A 20,198-nucleotide genomic window follows, 5' to 3' on the forward strand; every position below is an offset into this window, starting at 1 on the left:
TTCTTTTTTTTTTTTTAAGGCTTCAGAGAAATACATTTGGTTTCAAAGGCTTTTCTCCATGGCTTGCAATTATATCCATGTAGATAAAAATCAAAGGAAGTGTTCTGGTTTCTGTCAAGTAACCTGACCTTTGCACTGCCCTCTGCTCTAAACCTGTGCATACATTTACACAGGAAAATAATAAAGCTGTCGTATTTACTTGATTTTCATGCGTACAAATTCTGGATACAAGTCTTATCTGGAGGCCTGGTCGTAGGGCTAGATAAGTTGGCTAGGATTTTGGACCAAGGACTGTTTCCTTTTGATGAGCACCATTCGTTTTAGTTTCTAGGTAGGGCCCTTCCCTCATATAGAGAGGGCAAGCTAAGAGTTTACATTTTCTTTTTAATAAAAACCCTTAAAACATGTTGGCCATTGGTCAGAGTCCTTCTGATTCACCACAGAGCCAAGATGGTCTTTTCAAGCCAGTTGAAGGGGCGTTCTATGTTAAAGTCGGACAATCCGTCAGCGGTGGCTTCTGTTAATTGAGCAGGGGAACTCAAGTATTTGGCCAAAGCTTTGGAGATGTGAGCAGACTTGCACTTAGATTCCCTGAGAGCATTGCATATCAGTAGGCATGGACAATGACACTGAGGCTAGGCTCAGCCATGTGTCCCCCCCCCCTCCCTTCTCCTAGGAAATGTGACTGCAATTGGTGATGTTCCAGGAGTTTGGTGCAAGGTATAGGTTTTCCAGCAGTGGCCTCTTTGCCTGTTCGGAGAATGCTCCAGGTTTCAATCAGGGGGATCTTGTAGGTGGATGCAATGTCCTTGTAGAGGCCGGAGGGGGGGTGGGGGGGGGCGGAGGGGTCTGCTCAGCTGTATGAAATGCCTCCCATGCTTTTGATTCAGATGTGTTGAGCAGGCTTCAAGACTGCACTGCAGAAGTCGTCTTGGCGTTGCCCTATTGGCCGCAACTGTCATGGTTCCCTCTTCTAATGAGTCTCGCAGTGGCTGCAGTGCGAGTGCTTCTGCGGTACTCGTTCCTCTTGAGGTCCCTGAGGGGTGGGCCGGCACGGTCTCTGGTGAGATGGTCCCCATGGCAATTGACAGGAGAGACTTTGCTAAGTAAGTGGATCACACCCTGAGGAGGTCTGCAGCACTACTACAATGGGCACTGTAATCGTTTTGTTTCCCTGTGTGTTTGGGAACGTTATTCATGCCATGTCCAGTGGCAAAGCAGCTATGCTGCCTTTGCTGCTTTTGAGAGAGGCTTTGATATGCCTACTTTGATGAACGTGTAGCAGTGAAGTTGTTTTGGGAACCCTGGGGGGGGCGAGGATCGGGGGGACATTTCTGATGGGGATAATTTTAGGACGCATGTTCAAGAGCTTTGCCTTTTCCAGGCTCTGGTTCTCCTCCTTGGAATCTTCTGCTGGACTTTACATTTCTGCAGGGGCAACGTTTTGAGCTGGTGGAAGAAATTGAATTGAAACTATGGGTTTAAGACTAACTATGGACTCACGGCTATCCTCTTGGTGGCTATTACATTAGCATGCAGATTGGGAGAGATTGATGAAATGTTACATACAGAGCATTTTGGAGAGTTCTTACCAAGGCATTGGAGCTTCAATATGGTCCTGGCTTTATGCCAAAGGAGGCGTTGAAATGTCACTGATCTCAAGACATTGTGCTACTAGCTTTTCATCCAAATCCCTCCTCTCCACAGGAAGATATGGGGCATGCTCTGGATTTCTGCAGGGCGGTGCTTGTGTGCATTGCAAGAAATGCTGGTTTTCGTAAGGTGGACTATTTATCAACACATGGTCTGAGAGGAAGGAATAGGGGGTTTCCATTAGCCGCTGGATTAGAACAATTATTTGCATGGCCTACGAGTCAGCAGGGGTGCCTTTATGTCGACCAAAGGCATGGAAACGTCCAGGGCGGATGCCCAGGGAGACTCCCTGCAGAACATATGTAAGGTGGCCACCTGGGCCGACCCAAATACTACATGTGGCCTGTCAGGAGGCCTGTGCTTTTGGCCCAGTGTTTTGGGAGATGGCACACACTGAAGCAAGAGGGTGCCAGTCGTCGTTCACTGTTGGTTATGGGTTGTGTTAACAGCATATTTCTGTTGTGTGGTGTTTTATAGGCCCTATCATCATAATTTTAGGTATTCCTCAAACTGATGTATCTGGGTGAGGAAGAGAGAAGGGGAAAGTAATGCTTTGATTGCTATGGTAATCCTCATTACTTAGTCCTACTCTTCCTCATCAGAGCACTTGCAGCCCACCTTGTTGTTTGGGGCCAGTGATCCACGGTTGTAGATGGTTAACTGAGGGATAATGGGAAAAGAAGGTATTATGACTTCTGGGACGGGGCAACAATTTTAGAGATGTTTTCCTGTCAGTGGAGGCTGGGCCTCAAAAGTAAGGACTGTGACGAGGAAGAGTAGGTCTAAAAGTAAGGAGGATTCCCAGTAAGTAATCTAGACCGCTCCAAACCTGTTGTAGCCCCTCCCCCAGTCTCGCAGAGGTAGTCTATATTCTTTATCCCATGATCCACCATATGCAAATGCCCGGTCCTCTGAACACTTTATTTTCATGGATTTATTTAAATGTGTATGCTTGTGTTATGAGTGAGTGTATGGTGATGGGTGCTCATGTGAATGATGAAGTGCTTGCTGTGCGAATGTGTGTGTGTGTGTTTTTTTTTTTTTGTTGGTCTGGGGAACTGATTTTGGCGAGGCAGGGGGGTGAGGGTTGTGCAACAAAGGCATTTTAAAAATGCCTTTGTTGCACAATCTCCCTACCCACCTGCCAAAATCAGCTCTCCCGACGTGCTGTGGATCCCAGGGGACAGGGATGGCATTGTTTTAATGGACATCTATCATAGATGTCTAGTAAAAAAAATACCATGCCTGCACCCCCCGGCGCAATTGCAAACTGTTTGGCTATTTACTCAATTGATTTAAAAAGATATGCTCTAAAATGCCACATCATAACCCATTATTTTAAGGGTCGGGAGAGCCAAGGGTCTGTGGTGGGGTGGGTAGAGCCCAGAGACTGGGCTAGTAGTGGGATGAGGGAGCCCAGAAAATGTGATGGGAGCCCAGGGGCTATACTGGGAGTAGGGTGTGGTGACATCGCGTGATTGTTCATAGCCATTCGGAATTAGTGTCAGTTTGGCATTTTTAGGTGGAGCCCGGTGTGCACACATTTTGCTCATTTTGGGGGTGCCCAGGCCAAAAAAGTTTGAAGACCACTGCTCTAACGTATGGGACTGGGAAAAATCACTGCAATTGATGCTCCCAAAAGACCCACTATTCTGGTGAGATCACAGAGACACTCATCATTTTCTCTGATCTCCATTCTTTCTTTGTCAGTTGAATCTTCTGAATTGGGAATTCTACTCGGGCCTCTCGTGTTAAAAACGACCCCCCAGGAACTCGTGTCTGCGTTGGTGCTCCAGTAATATACAAAATAGACCTTGGTAGTGAGGTTGGATAGATACTACTAACTAAATATTATTTTAAAAAATATACATTTGTTTTATAAAAAAATTCACAAATTTATCAACACTGTTTGTTCATGGAACTCATTAAATTACATACATTTGACATTGTCAGATTCATTCCACCATGCATACTCCTATCTACTGACACACATCCAATGTCAACTTAACAATACATGGGTTAACCCTTAATATGGGACCCTTCTTAGAAAATACATCAATGTATCATTTCTTCACACCCATATAGACTACCTGTTTGTATTTCATGTTCAATAGCGACCAAAGCTTATTGACATAATCTACATGTGTCGTTTGTTACAAAAAAGGGGCTTTCCAAACTCAGCCTTGCGTTTTTCATCCTTCAGGATATGGGCATGGTTGTCCATGTCGCCTGACCCTAATGGCATAGCATAGTCCAGTGGAAGAAGTCTTCCGACAATTAATCTAAAAACAAACCACTAATTACTAACCAACTGCATAGCATTTTAGACAACACAGATTAGTTGTGTATTTAAATCTCGTGATTATACTCGTTAACACTCGCCTCCAGTCTCAATTAATGGGGGCAGCGTGAACGTTGGAACTCATCATCGGTGCTCCAAGGTACAAGTTCAGACACAAAGTGTGCCAAAGGCTCTCTCTCTATAAATGAATTACTCCACATCTTGTAAACGGGAGTCAGTTTCATTACCTATACTCCCAGCACTTACTTCTCGTCATGCACAATCAATTGCTGACCTTTCTCTTATTCATCGATGTCACGGTTCACCAGTCCGTTAATTCTCATACATCAGACACTGGTCCATGAGTCCGGTTTCTTCGTTAACCTACAACTCGATCAAATAAGAGGCAATCTTGCTTCCTGGCATTATATCCAGTGGACTTGATCAACTACCAAATCCATCCAGTTACATAACGATTAGATAATTGCTTACAAAGTTGTAACGTTTAGCCAGGTTGCCAAGTGTCTTGCTCTCTCTACTGGCTAATGGTGCCTGATGTTCAGTATTCCTATGTTATCGCATCCGTTGGAAACTCAACCAAGCATGTTCTGCTCTGCTGCAATTGAAACAGCGTGATCACTTACTCAGTCATTGATCCTCGAAATGGTTTCACACACGTATACAATCTGATCTTATCAGCTTCTTAAATCTAGTCACTCTTCACCCACACTGCAACCAGATTGTATTGGTGCATACATGCGATGGGGAGCATTACATCATTTATTAAATTTGTCTTCATCGGAAATACATTCACCTCACATCGCGGTTGCACGCTTCATATTGAGGAGATATGTTGGCAAGATATTTTTAGCGTGATAGCCGTAACCGAATCTTCACGTCAATCCGATTTGGCGTATATACACTCAAATTCTATTACCCCTCAGATATTGGGTAAGTCTCATTGGGCTTTGTTAGTAATAATCTAATCGTTATGTAAATGGATAGATTTGGTAGTTGATCAAGTCCACTGGATATAATGCCAGGAAGCATGTGCCTTCTGAGGGAATTCTAAAATTGCCTCTTATTTGATTGAAATGTAGGTTAATGGAGAAACCTTCTGACTCATGGACCAGTGTCTGATGTGTGAGAATTAATGGATTGGTGAACCGTGACATCGATGAATAAGAGAAATGTCAGCAATTGATTGTGCTTTACGAGAAGTAAGTGCTAGGAGTCTAGGTAATGAAACAGACTCCTGTTTATGAGATGTGGAGTAATTCATTTATAGAGAGAGAACCTTTGGCTCACTTTGTGCCTCTGTCTCTATTTTTAGGCTTCTTCGAACTTGTACCTTGGAGCACTGAGGATTAGTTCCAACGTTCACACTGCCCCCATTAATTGAGACTGGATCTGAGTGTGAACAAATATAATCACGTGAGAAGTATATACACAACTAACTTTTTTTTAGATTAATTGTTGGAAGACATCCTCCACTGAACTATGCCATAAGGGTCAGGCGACATTGATGCCCTGACCACAAAAGTGATGGGTGGAAGGTTTCAAATGAATCTAAACCACTGGCAATTGCTCTGGGCCAACCTTCCACACCACCGTTTTTTAGCCCGTCTGCGCCATTGCAAAAGGGGACCAGCCATGTGCAAATCAGTCAGCAGCTGCCGCCACCGAAGGTAGCAGCCCAGCCCGAACTGCTAGGCCAGGTCCCCTCTGCACAGAAAACCAAGCAACCCCAGACATGTTTCGGCCTTGTTGGACCTCCTCAGTGAGGTGCAGCCTGGTTCCCTGTGGCGCAGCGAGCAAGGGACCCACGTCTGGGCATACCCTCTCTCACAAGGAGAAACAAACTGACCACAAAAATGATGCCCTGCCTACGCCTATATCCTGAAGAAGGTCAAAAAATGCAAGGTTGAGTTTGGATATCCCCTTTTTTGTAACGACTGAAACACGTGTAGATGATGTCAATAAGCTTTGGTCGCTATTGAACATGAAATACACACTGGTAGTCTATATGGGCGTGAAGAAATGGTGTATTTTCTAAGGGTCCCATTATTAAGGGTTAACCCATGCATTGTTAAGTTGAAATTGGATGTGTGTCAGTATGAGAGTGCATGGTGGAATTAATCTGACAAAATCAAATGTATGTAAATTAATGTGTTCTATGAACAAACAGTGTTGATAAATTAGTGCATTTTTTGATACATTTTTATGATAATATTTAGTTAGTATCTATCCAACCTCACTACCAAGGTCCATTTTGTATTTTACTGTATCACTTACCTGGAAGACCTGTGATTTAACAGGTACCCTTATATTGTATGTTGGTACTAGCCAAGACTTTTCCCAATTCACTAAGAAGCCTAAACTGTCGGTACCCAGTCTTCTTGCCACTTGAGCGCTTCGTCAAAGTTGAGCATGTCGAAGTTTATGATTATTCTTGATTGTGTCCATAACTTTTTATTATTCTTATGCCTTTCTCTTGGATGGTGGCCATCATGGGTTTCAGGAGGTTGGTGAAACCCCAGAAAGCCAAGAGACTGAACCGTAGACATTTGAAGCCCCATATTGGTCATCTCATTTAAATTGCTTCTGCGCTACTGGGACTGTGAGATGGCCATCCTTTAAGTCTTGTCTCACCATCCGGTCCCTTCTGAACACCTCAACAGGTGTATCCCTTTCATTTTGAATTGATGATAGGTTAACCACATGTTGAGCTCTTTCAGATTGATTACTGGTCTGACCTTCTTTCTGCGACCTGGAAATATGTTGCTGAAAAGAACCATTGCAAAGGAGAACCAGTACTGCATTGCTTTCTTGTGTTATAATTTCCAAATGTCTATGGACATGCAGCATTTCTCACCCTGGGACCTCTTGATGGGCAAGGGAGTCTGGGAAAGGGAGTCTCTGAATGAACTGGCTATTGTCAGAACTCCAATCTGAGCCATGTCACTGTCTCGAACTCCCAAGATTCTCGATAAAGCATTGGGCAATCGTCTGTGATGAAACTGACTCCACTGGTGTGTAAAAACGTGTGGAAATCCTCATCTGTGTTGGATGGTTGCAGCCTGAAACATCCCTTCCCTTCCAGCCCGTGATTCCCTTTCCTCACAAAGGAAAAATGTCTTGGTGTTAGGTGTCCTAATATTGGACTCTTATTTCCTTGGAGCCTTCTCTAGAATAAGAATCAACTGATCGAGCAACCCTACCACGGCCGGTCACACCAAAAAAACTTTGGCATGTAAGATCATTCAGATAGGTGCCTGGGTAATCTCCCATGCTGCATATATCCCTACAGATTTGCTCATCTCTCAAGTGAATACTTGGCCACACAATGGCCCCATCGCTGCTTCTCCGTCTTTATAGGAAGCCAGATTTCCCAAATTGGCCCCATATTGGCCTCTCTATGTGGACAACAGACAGTTTGCAGACCTACTATTCCCAGTGTGCTAGGTTATTTTTATCCACGGGCACTCGTGTGACTTTGGCTCGTTCGACCAGATCCATCATTTTGGTGAGGGGACCTGCCATATCCAAAAATGTAGGTTATTTATGATTTTATCTCTCCCAAAATATCTAATCATATATATAAAGCAGCATGAATAACTTTTAAATGCATATCGACATGCATTTTACATCGCGCATATTATGTATATGCAGACTTTCTATAGTCTGTGACTGCCATCTAGTGGCCATTTTAATAATTTAGAATTGTGGTTTTGTGGCTTTTCAATATCTTTTCAGTAACTTTTCTCTCCGACTAGATCACTTTAAACCTACTTTTGCCTTGCTAATACCATTTACGGTGGTACACCCCCCGTAACCCTAGGCCCACTTATACCTGTCCTTCCTGTTTTCGTCCTCCCCTTTATACTATATTTAACTGAATTGGACTCCCCCCCGCCCCCCCACTTAAACTCAAACCTGCATTACTATATAACTGCCTATATTTCGTTTTATGCCACTGTTTTTACCCTCTTTATTTGTGTATTGAATTATTTGTACCACTTCATTTATTGAGTTTGTTTTTAAATGTTTTTTTGTTTATTTTTTTACTTCAATGTAATCACTGGTTACCAATATTTAACCTAAAGCCCCATCAAGCTCTTATCAATGCCTATATCTTATGCTTTGAGCATGTTGATGTCCACTTCTGGCGTATTAAGTGCCTTTACCCTCAAATTCTGGTCCTTGACATTCTGCCCTCATTTGTTATCCCGCTTCCTCAGTCTGTTTGCCGTATATTGAGGCACACTTGGAGAGGGTACCCAGTCAAAGGAACCTGGGTGTTAGATGTCTTCTGGATTGAACGTTTAATTTAAACCTTTTTGCACCGTGTAACTTCTTTCCGGCTTTTCTTCATGTCTGCAAATTTTCTTGCTTGTCACGCCTGCTTACTTCATTGCAAGAGGATCTGTCCACTGAGCCGAAAGCCTGATCATATTGAATGGAGGCATTTGCAGCTCCCCTTTTAGTGTTTCCTGGGACTTGGGGATAGGAGGCTGGGCATGCAATTGCTCTGTAGAACAACTTTCTTGAGCTTTTGTTAAGGTGTTTCATTTCTCTGGAAGGGGTTTCCTTCTTCCAGTAATCTAAGGGGGAGGAGGGGCTTTTGTGGAGGAGTGAGGGAGTGCTTATTCTTCCAGGTCTCCATAAATCCCCACCTCCATGCAACACATTCTTCTTGTAGGTGTCTAGTTGGTGGAAGTACCCTTGTCTGGATTTAGCTATGATCTCTCTTGCTTGAGTGTTTGGTCTAATTTCCCCCGACCACTATCGCCTTATGGTCTTCAACAACTTTAAATGTCATTGCATGGGTCTAACCTCCTTATGCAACCGCTTCCTAAAGAGTTTTTGAAGTCCTGCTTAATAAAACGCATTGTCTGGTCTTTGTCCTCTGTGTGGTTCCAAATCCTGTTGGGTCAATAGAGACACTGTCATTAGAGGGGTTCCTTATAATGTTTGATTCTCTCTCTCTCTCTCTCTCTCTCTCTCTCTCTCTCTCTCTCTCTCTCTCTCTCTCTCTCTCTCTCTCTCTCTCTCTCTCTCTCTCTCTCTCTCTCTCTCTCTCTCTCTCTTCTCTCCTCTCTCTCTCTCCTCTCTCTCTCTCTCTCTCTCTCTCTCTCTCTCTCTCTCTCTCTCTCTCTCTCTCTCTCTCTCTCTCTCTCTCTCTCTCTCTCTCTCTCTCTCTCTCTCTCTCTCTCTCTCTCTCTCTCTCTCTCTCTCTCTCTCTCTCTCTCTCTCTCTCTCTCTCTCTCTCTCTCTCTCTCCTCTCTCTCTCCTCTCTCTCTCTCTCTCTCTCTCTCTCTTCTCTCTCTCTCTCTCTCTCTCTCTCTCTCTCTGTGTGTGTGTCACTTTTTCAGTCTTCTGAATTAATGAAAGCTTAAAGAGCATAATGTGCATACACAAGTATGCTCGTACAAAACAAATCTTAGGCAATTCACTTTGGAAGCATCACTTCTGCGTTCTGTTTGAAATGTGCAGTGACGGGCCTCAGGTTTCTATGCCCACATGTCACTTTGTGCATCTTCCACCGCCTAAGCTGGCATCCTCTGTAAGTCGGCGGATTTCGCATCACTCTTCTGAAAAGGAAAACATTTGTTCGCGCACACAGCAAGAGGTCGTACCAGTGACCAACTGCGCATTCTTCTCCTCACTTTTTGGTAAGCGTGCTGCTGCTACTGGTCTTGGGTTGTAAAACCCATATGATGGGCAACAAACCTATAATTTCACAAAACCTATAATTTCTGTACAATCCCACAGAACCAAATGTTGTATACTAGCTCATTAAAACATTCTATCTTCACATTCATTCCCATCCAAATACAGCATGAGGTTCATAACTTTGCTAATCTGCTGAGTAGCAGCAAAAGAAGAGGACAATCTATATTCAGCGAGTGAGATAGTTAGCAGGGTTGGTTGTTCACTTTAAATTTCTAAAAATGCGGAAGTTACTGTACTTGTAGTTTTCTGCTGTGGCACTGTGTTTTCATAGTTTAGAATTTTAGTTTTTTCAAAGGGGCTGCTCAAGAGTTTTATTAAAGATGCTTGCTTCAGGTCTTGCCATGGGATCCCTATGAGTCCCATTTACCAAATGCATGTTATCACCGAGGCAATTTTTTCTAGGTATTCTTGTTTCCAGGAGAATCCTATATTTAATAGTTAGGTTGTTTTGAGATCTTCCTATAATCCTAAACTTCCCTATTATAATGTAGGATTATTTTGATCATAGTAAACGTATCCCTGACTCGTATAATTGGGACCCCATTTAGGCAACCCTTTAGGAATGTAGTATCTGTCAAATAATTACCTTTACTCCATCTATGGGCAGCAGCATTTTGTACCTAACTCATGAGATTGTGTACAAATGTGTAAGATGTTTGAATCCCCCAGAGTTCCATGATACAATGAACATTTCCCATTTTCTATTTTGTCAAAGGCTGCTCCAGGTAGTCTGGTTGTAGGGTGGCTGAGACCCATCTTCCTGAAAAGGTTAAGTCAACTTTTGTCTTTTAGGATCTCAAATCCAGGTTTCGTGTGACCCTGCCACTGTATTTTTCAGTCGCGATCATGCTGTTGTTGATTTCATTACTTGTATTATTAAAATGCCCCCGAAATTTCCATCACTTTGCTATCATTAGCCATTTTACATTATTTTACCATTTCACAACTGTTAAGGATTTCAATCAGGCGACACGCACACCATGGTCTCGGCCTAGTATGTAGCGCCTAACTGAGGTGCTTTTCCCTTATTTATGTGGATACAATTTTGGGATGATACACCGCTCATATCACACGCCCACTCATATCACACCCCTTTTCAAATACCCCAGCCCACGATGGACCATGTACCAGGCTGGTTGATAAAATGTAATATTTATTTTAAAATTCAAAAACTTTTAATATGGGGCAGCAATCACCAATGGAGTGATAATAACAATAGGAACGAAAGCAATGCTCTTAGTTTAACCTTCTATTGACACATTCACAAAACACCAGGGAATAGGAGCACTTTTTGATTTTAGGATAGATAGCACTCAAGTTAGAATTTCCCCCTGCAATGTTGCCTCAAACCACAAATAATCAATTATAAATAGATATGAAGAAACCGCAGGTAATCAGGAATAAGGAGCTGAAAGCGGAATTCAAATCTGACCTCCACTCCCCAAATAAGAGTGAAAAACAGATTTGAAACCCTCGCAATGTTAAAAGGACACTCAGAAATGGATTGATAAAATAAGGATTGTGTGCGAAAACCTTGAAACAAATACAATTCTTCACTAAAGCAACAATGCAAAGGTACTAACGATCACGAGCAATGAATTAGCGAGAGCATACAGTTCGAAAAATGAATGGAAGATTTAAAACAAGTTTACAACCAAAATAACACGTTGGAAACTTTGCAAATATTTTCGTTTTCCGTGTAAATCTACTGAAACGGTTTCTTTGAAAAACGGGTGAAATATTGTAAATTGCAATGTGTTTATTTGGTTGGGGGACCGCTATGGATCACAGGCACATTATGGAAGTGAAAGTAAGTTTCTAGATGGTAAATTGAATAAGTTATGCAAGAAGGCGCGAAAAAGGAAAGGATATCAGTTGTGACAAGTATAGTTTTAATCTACACTAGAGTGTTCAGGCTAGGCCACCAACGAGGGACACAGTAAGCTCTAGGGTTGATTCGCAAGTTTAACTCTTTCGCCCCAGAGCCCGCAGTGGCGGAACCAGTCCGATCACTCGAAATAGGATTAATAGCTTAGGTTTTCACAAGACAACATTATTACAGAGATGGCGCTAGCACTAGAGATCAAGGGCAGGGTTGCAAGAATGATTGTGACAGTTTGAACCAGGTATCAGGATAAGGATAGGGTGAATTAGAGAGTGGGATGAGGACAAAGACGAGATAGGCTACGGGTTTAGATGGGGTGGCAATTGATACTCACAGTCCACTTTTTAGTTTTTGTATTTTGGACAGTCAACGGTTCTGGTCACTACATGGCAGGGCGCCTGGCAGACAGCTGGGCAGTTCTGGTTACCGGGTAGCACTTCTGGACTGGCAATTCTGATCACTGGATACCATAGGTCATCAGGATAGCAGGATGGCAGCAGCATTCAGTGAGTGGCAGCAAGCCAAGCTCGATCAGGATGCCAAAGGTACCACAGTTTTCCCCTTGTTACTGGGGATTTTAAAAATATATATTGGAGGCCTTGCTGGGAATGGGATCAGCACTGCTTGGGTTTTCCAGTGGGCCCTGGAGCAGGATCAGCAATGTTTGGCCTTGTTGTTGGGGTCTTGGTCTGGAAGATGACGGGTACAGGAACGCAGCGCAGGAAATCAGGAAGAGTGTCCGTGTCACCTTGCCAGGTACCCTTATTTATAGTGCATAATGACATCCTCGAAGTATAGGCTGGACAGAGTTAACTACGCATGCCCCTAGACTACTTGGATTGGGCAGGGTGCTAGTCTCCGCCTTGCTCTCATCTGGTTGGATTTTCAGGGGAATGATGTTAGGTTTATGAGGTGAGTTTTACAATGTCCAAAAACTCCCACATTTACTTTACTGAAAATCTGATTTTGCCAAAAACATACATTTACACCCTTGCAAATTATACACACAGGTTACATATTCTGTGCAGCACATATCAGTCCAATCCTCAAGTCTGTGGGACCTTGTTTCGCCCTTCTGATACATTTTGGTAATTTTAAACATGAAAAATTCGGCCTAAATTTCCATAATTTAATACACAGATGCGAATTATCCCCAGGAATCTATGTACAAAATGTTATGTTTGCAACATTGATGCTTTTCGATTTATCCTCAATAATTTGCCCTTTCTGTCCCCAAGGTGTCAGTGAGTTTTACCGTGTATCTAAAGAAAGCACAAAAAATAATTTTGAAACTGCAACATTTTTACAATTTTTCAAAGTCTTGCTGCAAAGATAGAAGTCTTTAAAGTGTAATCCTGAAATAGTCTTTGGGACCAAATGGCAGTCTCTTTGTTCTGGGTCCATTTTTTGTCTGTCCTTCACTGCTGCCAACTGTCATTTCCTTTAGAGCATGGTGGGGGTTTCTCCCTTGTGATTGAAGTTATTGCCCCTTCACACTTCCGACTTCCTTCGGAGCTTCATTGTTTGCGTCCCAGCAGAAACAAAAGTCTGTTCAACCCTGTAATTATCAAGGGGTTGTCAGTATCTGCTGAGAGAGAGCCCTCCTTTTGGTGCCACCCCTCCAAGCAGAAAACCTGTTTTTCAACTTGCAGCTCCAGCCACCATATTTTTAACCTCTTAGATCCAGAATGAAAGCAAGCCGGTTGCATCAAATAACCCATGTTTATATAGTCTCCCCAGCAACACACCCTTTCATATAGCTAAAGACTGGCATGCTTTCATTCACCAGTGTACTGTTGTAAAACACAGGCATTTGTTTTTCTTTAATTTGAAAAAGCCAATTTTTTACACGTGGTGCAGCTGGCCTTTCCTTCTTGAATACAACTTTTAATCTCCAGCAGCTTGACACACTGTCTTGCAGCTATAGTTATTCTCTTAAAGGCTGGAGTTGGTCTGCAACACACATTGACACAGATATGGCTCAGCTAGTTAGAGTCTCTCTCTGAACAGCTGAGTTTTGGATACTTTTGCACAGAAAAGTAACACATTTCCTGTGTAAGTAAAAGTAAAGTTCCAGGTTGAATTTTTGTTTTTTTTATTTTTGCCTTGTTTTTCCTGAGGCACAGTGAAACGCACAGGGCTTGGCAGGGCTTATGAATCAGTGGTTTTAAGGAACAGAGGGAATTTAGCGTCAAAGCCTCTTCTTAAGGTGAAAAAGGGTTTCTTTTCAATGGATATTTTGGCTTTTGCAGCAAAGCAAGGCTGCTTTTTCCACTTTCTTCCTTTTTGTTTATGTGGGAACCCACTGGCAATCTCCTTCAATGTGCCCCCTTTGTTCCATCCTGCCTGATGTGTGCTTGGCAGGATCGTGCAGCCATTTTTGTTGTTGCAAAACACAGTTTTGAGCCAAGGCGCTCACAAGAGCAAGCAGAACCCCTTTGTGGTTGTTTCTGCGCAAATGCAGTTTAGTGATGTGGGGCAATGCCGTTGAGTGGGTCAATATATCCCACACAACGCTACATAGATAGTTTAATTGCTTCTAGCTGGGGTAATATACGATTCAACATCAAACTATTAAAAAAAAATGACTCGTCACCATTCCAATTGAGAAATTTATGATTGCACACTGCGAACCTGTTGCTGATTTGATTATTGGCTCATCTTCTAATAGATGCTGTTCTTTTACCATCTGGGTTGAGCTAACATTGATTTCATTAGTTTGAGATGTATTCTATCTCCATTTTTAGTTGTTTGTGTGCTGCTATTTACAAACCAAAGGTAAGGAATTGGTAATGTGTAGCATCTGCTCGGGTTCTCTGGAGCTATCCCTTTCGCCCTCCGCCCCAACACCTTATTTCTTTCCTGTAAATCATCTATTTGCTGTGGCAGCTGCCCATATTTACTCCTTTTCATTCTCCACCTTCCTGTCCTGTGCCCCTTCGCACAGCCAGTTTTCTGTAGGTATTTCAAGCTTGCTTTTCCATTTGACATTTTGCCCCCACATTGTATGAATATTTTATGTACTCCCAGCTAGTTCTGGGGTTCTTTGTTGTTCGTTCTTGTTCTTACCCTTGGATATTGTCATTCCCATCAGTTTATCCTCTTTATCAGTTCAGAACTCCAAATGTCCACACATGCATTAACAAAGCATCCCTATATTTGTTGCGTTGGTTTGTGTACCCTTTATTGTGTTTCTGCCTCTCTTGGTTGGGTAGTGTTTGCCCTGTATTTTTCCTTGCCTTCAACTCATGTAGGCCCTATTTTGACTAGTAAATTAAACAAGAAAATATCTTGTAGTACTATGCCCAGCTGACCGTTCTCCCCCACAGTGAGCCCCAAAAGGTCTTATCTTTACAAGGTGTTAATGTTTACCTCTTCTGAACTAAATGTCCGGTTATTGTGTTCCAAAGCAATCAAGCATTTGCTTCCATGGTTTAAGATCTTTATTATTGTTCAAGGAAAATCCACCCGGGGCTCTGCTTTACTTGTTCAGGGATTGAGTTAAGCCATTTGTTTTTTTTTTCTCAATGGTACTGATATTTCATTCAATAGTTATAGTTTCATACTCACTCATACAATACTGTTTCTAAAGATTCTGCAAGTGCAGTTCAACCCATGTTCATGATCTTTCTACTACGCCTTTAATTCTGCATCTCTGCATTTTCCTCATTCATTTGAACAAGTTCTTCATTGTGATCATTTTGCTCTTAAATGTAATTCCACTGGACGTACATGATTCTAGAATTCTATGACCCTGTACATAGACTTCACTACTGACCCGTTTGAATTGTAAACTTCGGTTTATAGCTGCATTGTGCTGAATTCAAGACCTTGGCAATGTACAGTTTTTGTAATGGATGTGTTTTAATCAGTAATGGATTAAGGCTATTGGTGTCATTTAAAATGTTCTCCATTGTAGGTAGTGGCAGAATTCGTGGTGTGACTCTTTCTGAAGCCAACTGTGCTTTGTCCTCTGGGATATTTAAATTTGGTACAAGATACACATTTATAGATGCATTCATTTTAGCCCCCAACATTGCAGATTCACACTTGCATCCTTTTTGATCATACATGTTGCTATCTAATTAGGAGGAAATGAAAGGAACATAATTTGGTGTTTCTTGCACTGGCTCATTACATTCCCCTTCGACTCTGGGTTTCTCCACAGGCCCATTTGATCTTGGATCCTGTGCTCCACTGGGGAGGTAAGCATTCCTCCCCGACTTATCACAAGTTGTACTAGGTTTGGTTGGTGCAAGTATTTTGATCACCAGGCTTAGCACCTAAATCATTAAGATGACTTCAGTTTCCTGGACATTGTGGTACTCTCTCAAGCTGCCGCCTGCTTTGTGCTTGACGTTTTTTCTAACTTAATTACTGAGGCTGTCTTTTGTGTTAATTATTTCTGTTATTACGCAGTTATGCAGTGTAGCTAAGCTTTCAAAAGGAAAATGGCTGGAATACGTTAGCAGACAGGAGAAAGTAAGGGAAGGCAGCGTGCATCCGACCGGCTCAATGCTCTGCCTTAGTCTGGCGCCCCCTTTGTCCCTACCCTTCGGTTTTAAGAGTCAGTATCTCACTATGATGTAGATATCAATGCTGCACACTCTTCTCGTAGCTTCTTGCGGACATCTGCAAAAACAATTCACGTTCTTCACTGACTGCAAGTGGCATGTGAAACATGTTGCGCTTAGCGTGCCTCTTCCTTTATAAATGCATGTTTACTGGTTCCTAGCCGCTGGCTCATTCTTTGCAGTTACACAGGGCTTAGCACCTGCAGACACATTTTGCGATTTCAGTGCCCTTATGGCAGAGGCTGATATGTTGAAATGCATGCTGTTGGATATTGCGCTGACTCCCCTTTGAGACACATAAGTAGAGTTGCTGGTTTGTGTGGGCGTATGAACTCAAGAAGGAAAAATTATAGGTTTGACTCTATTTTCCTAAAGGATGTCGGGGAACTAGATGAGCTGTGTCACTTTGAACAGAATCTTTTTTTTCAGATACATGATGGGACTGCAGACCTTTGGGTGGTCTGGGAGGCTTTGTTTTGCAACAATGCCAGGTAGGTTGACTTGTATGGGGGGGGGGAAGACCTCAAAGGCTGAGTCTGAAAAATTGCATGTCTTCTTGTCTCTTGATATTCTACAAAAAAAGTTGATAACTTTACAGCGTGTTTAGGACTTTGTAATCTGACAGCTATTTAGGACAGAATGTACATCTAACGGCTGGAGGTGTTTATCTATGCACAAATGGCTTACGAAGAAGGGTTCAGGGTGGGCTGATTGCAAGCCTGTAAAAGCGTGCCATGCCATGAGTACAATCCTCTACACGGACCTCTTCATTATGATGGTTATAGAACCAAGTGGAGGGTTTTTCATGATTTTTATCTATCAATCTAAAAGGAGGACCTCATATGTAACCCCTTGATAAAATAAATGGGTTTTTGGCGGGGATAGTAAGCCTTTGACTATTGCAGGAGAACAATATTTTGTATAACTCCATATCAGCTGGCAAGTTTTAGGTGGCAATTGGAACAATTCCTTCTTGTAATTCTGCTTGCTAGATGGGTTTAAGAAATAGACTAAGTTGTTCTGCCTTTACTACCTTTTGAACTTATTGATGAAAGAAGAGACCCCAAAACTAATTAAATTACTACTATTTCCTAAACTAGGGAAAAATGTGAAAACCAGTAGATGTTACTGCTGTGTAGTACAGATTTACTACAGGTCGGCAGCCTGCACCTAATACATATATTTTTATATGATCAATCAATTGGGATGACAATCTCTTGAAACTCTTACCTTTACACAGCTCATAGCCCAGAGGAACTAGGAACGTATATGGGGATTACTTTTTGTAGGAGGTTTCTCTTCCCAATTCATCAGGTCATTCTAAAGGATGTTTGTGGCGGCTCAGGCTAGGGAAAATCACCAGGTGCTTTACTTGTTTAAATATGGAGTGTGGACCTGGACAGGATTACCCTGCCCTCTTCTTTGCTTTTCATTATCTTTCTTGAACCACTTCAACTTATTCATTCTCCAATCTCCAGATGTACTGGCCTCCTTATGCATTTCAGCCCCTAAAGTTTGTTTGTAGGTACATGAAATGGCATTATTTTTGCACCCCGCAATGCTAAATTTTAGCCATTATTTTTGCACCCTGCAATGCTAAATTTGAGCAAGTCCTTTTAATCTGCCTGCTTCACCCAGGTAGCTAGCTACCATATACATGCTATGAAAACAGGATGTAGTTAGGTAAATGTGGATGAGTTCTGCCTCCCTTCTGGAGGAGCGAATTAACTATTGCCCAAGGACATCTGACAATGAACCTCTCGAGGGGAAAAGAAAATGTTTTGAAAGTGAGGCAGTGGTTTACGGCCTAAATGCCATCAATATATTTGGTAGGGTAACATAATCGAGCTGTCACGGTTTCTGCAGTGTTTTCTCTAAAGCCAGCCCCAAATGTTTTTCTCCATATTAACTAGAGCTCTTTCATTTGTGCTAGAAAGGGGAGCTGAAATTGTTGTGGTCACTAAGGGGAGGTAGATCGTCACTCCCGGATTTTGAGAATTCCTATCTTGCGGCCACAATTAGCTGCAGGCGGAAGGAAGCCTGTTCATCCGGTTAGAGCTGGCACTCCCTCATATCGAGGCTATCGTTTTCAGCTAAGACTTTGCCACTCTTTACGTTTTTAAAAGGAATTGTAGTCGTTTAGGAACCTTAGTTGCATTTCACAGGAGATCAGCAGCAATCTGGATTGAACACAGAAATCCCTTTAAGCATAATCTTAAATTGCCTCTCAATATTTATGCCAGAGGATGCTGCAGCCCCAGGATAACTACTGAGTATTTGGTATGCATGCCTGATATTAAATTGGTGTTGACATTCTAAATGAGTGCATACTTGTGTATGTATTTACATTCTTATTGGGCCTGGTGAAGGGGCTAGCCAGTGGTTTTTAAGTCTAAACAGCTCAAAAGGGCTATTCATGGACTTGCAAGATTACAATCTTAAAATATATATTACATTTGAATGTACCTGTTACTCTATACACCTCCTAAATTAGATAACATCTTCCCTAATGACGACCTCCCGCCCCATTGTTATAGATGCTGTTCTATTATGGGCACCTGGGAGCACAGATTTCTAACATGCCGAACAGTGATCACCTTTTGAGTGCACATGGACACATAATATCAGAATCTCAGAAAATAATGTTGGGCAGAGACATAAAGTTTGAGTGTTGCTTTGGTGCGGGATGTCCATGTTCAGGAGCAAAATTGCTTGGTAAAAGAGCTACTTGTGGGCGGTAGATTGCTTCTTAATGGAGTTTGTCCTGTACAGTTTTGATTAGGGAATGGAGAAAGAAAATGTGGTCTGTAATGGGTTGGGAAATGTACTTGCCTCCATGATTAATTGAAGTGTATGACTGTTTGGTATACATCCCATGTATTTGTTGAAGATATTGATGGCTGATGTTTGGTTGTTATGGTTGGCGATTGCATTCATACAATTGATTATTTTAAATGCATGGGGGTATTTGTATGCATGGGGGTATTTGTAATATTTAATTTTATGCCTTAGACCCTGGTTAAATATTAAGAGTTGTTTTTAAATATAATTTCTTTAATAGTGTTTTAAAATAAAATGGGTTATCCATAGTAACGGGTAGTACTGTTATCTTATTGAAGTAACTAAGCCATTTAGGAAATTGGTTCACATTTGTACGAGCAAAATTACCATATTTTAACTTATTTTTGTTACCTCAGTGAAGACAATGATTCGACTTTCTGTGCTTGATGGAAAGGTATTTGTTTGGAATGCTGAAGATGCCAGAGCAATCAGAGAATGCCATGGATTGGCTGGCAACCTGGTGGGCTCCCTGGCCCGCAAACCGCGTCAGAATGTGAGACTTGGCCTCCCATTGCAGCTGCTACCAGAAGAGGCCCGGCTTTTGGCAGAGACTGGGGTGGCAACGTTGGTGTCTTCCATACCTACGGAACAGACTGACTTCGAAGAGTCTACAGAGGTAACTAGATGAACTATTCCCGGCATAGAAAGCAGTTTCCTTGTGATTACATGAATCCTAAGTGTGACAGCATGGGGTGATCTTTATGCAATTATCAAACATACTGTGTTTTATTTGCCCAACTAATAGTCATTATAACTTGGTTAACATGTAAAGCAAATATCGCATATAAAACTATGTCATAAAACCATTCCTACAAAAGAAGTCATACCAGGGGTAATAAAATGAAGTTGCCAGCTATTACTTAGGCATAAAAATCCACTCTCCTCCCTCAATTCTCTATATACACACATCGCACCATTGCCTACTTTCCAAGAGTCCTTTATCACTAATCAATGGCTAGTGCAGATTTTGAGGTCCTACTCTAAAAATAGTTTTCTAAGAAAGGGAGAAAAAAATAGGAAGAGGAGCTTGGTGTTGTGGAATCCTCAGTTTGTGACCCCCATCCGACAGGAGATAACGCAGGGCTTGCTAATAAGAAACACGGGCTAGCGACAGAATAAGCACATATAAAGGCCTCTTGTAAATGGGCTATTCCAGCCGGAAGCAGGAGCGGCCTAAGAATGCTGTGACTAAGGATTTTGTAATGACGACACAGAAAAAGTGGGACAC

The 20,198-nt window shown here is 42.2% G+C and overlaps 1 protein-coding gene across 2 annotated transcripts in view; it reads left to right on the forward strand.

Moving 5' to 3' along the window:
- TSEN34 (tRNA splicing endonuclease subunit 34) overlaps window positions 1-20,198 on the forward strand; it is a 229,371-nt gene that overhangs the window by 17,627 nt on the left and 191,546 nt on the right. For both annotated transcript variants that reach the window (XM_069637307.1, XM_069637317.1), the window contains exon 2: window positions 19,327-19,586. In XM_069637307.1, coding sequence (XP_069493408.1) covers window positions 19,327-19,586 — 260 coding nt within the window. The remainder of the gene's footprint in view (window positions 1-19,326; window positions 19,587-20,198) is intronic.

The sequence above is a fragment of the Ambystoma mexicanum genome, chromosome 1q (assembly GCF_040938575.1).
Source record: "Ambystoma mexicanum isolate Mex_15411 chromosome 1q, UKY_AmexF1_1, whole genome shotgun sequence".
NCBI lineage: Eukaryota > Metazoa > Chordata > Amphibia > Caudata > Ambystomatidae > Ambystoma > Ambystoma mexicanum.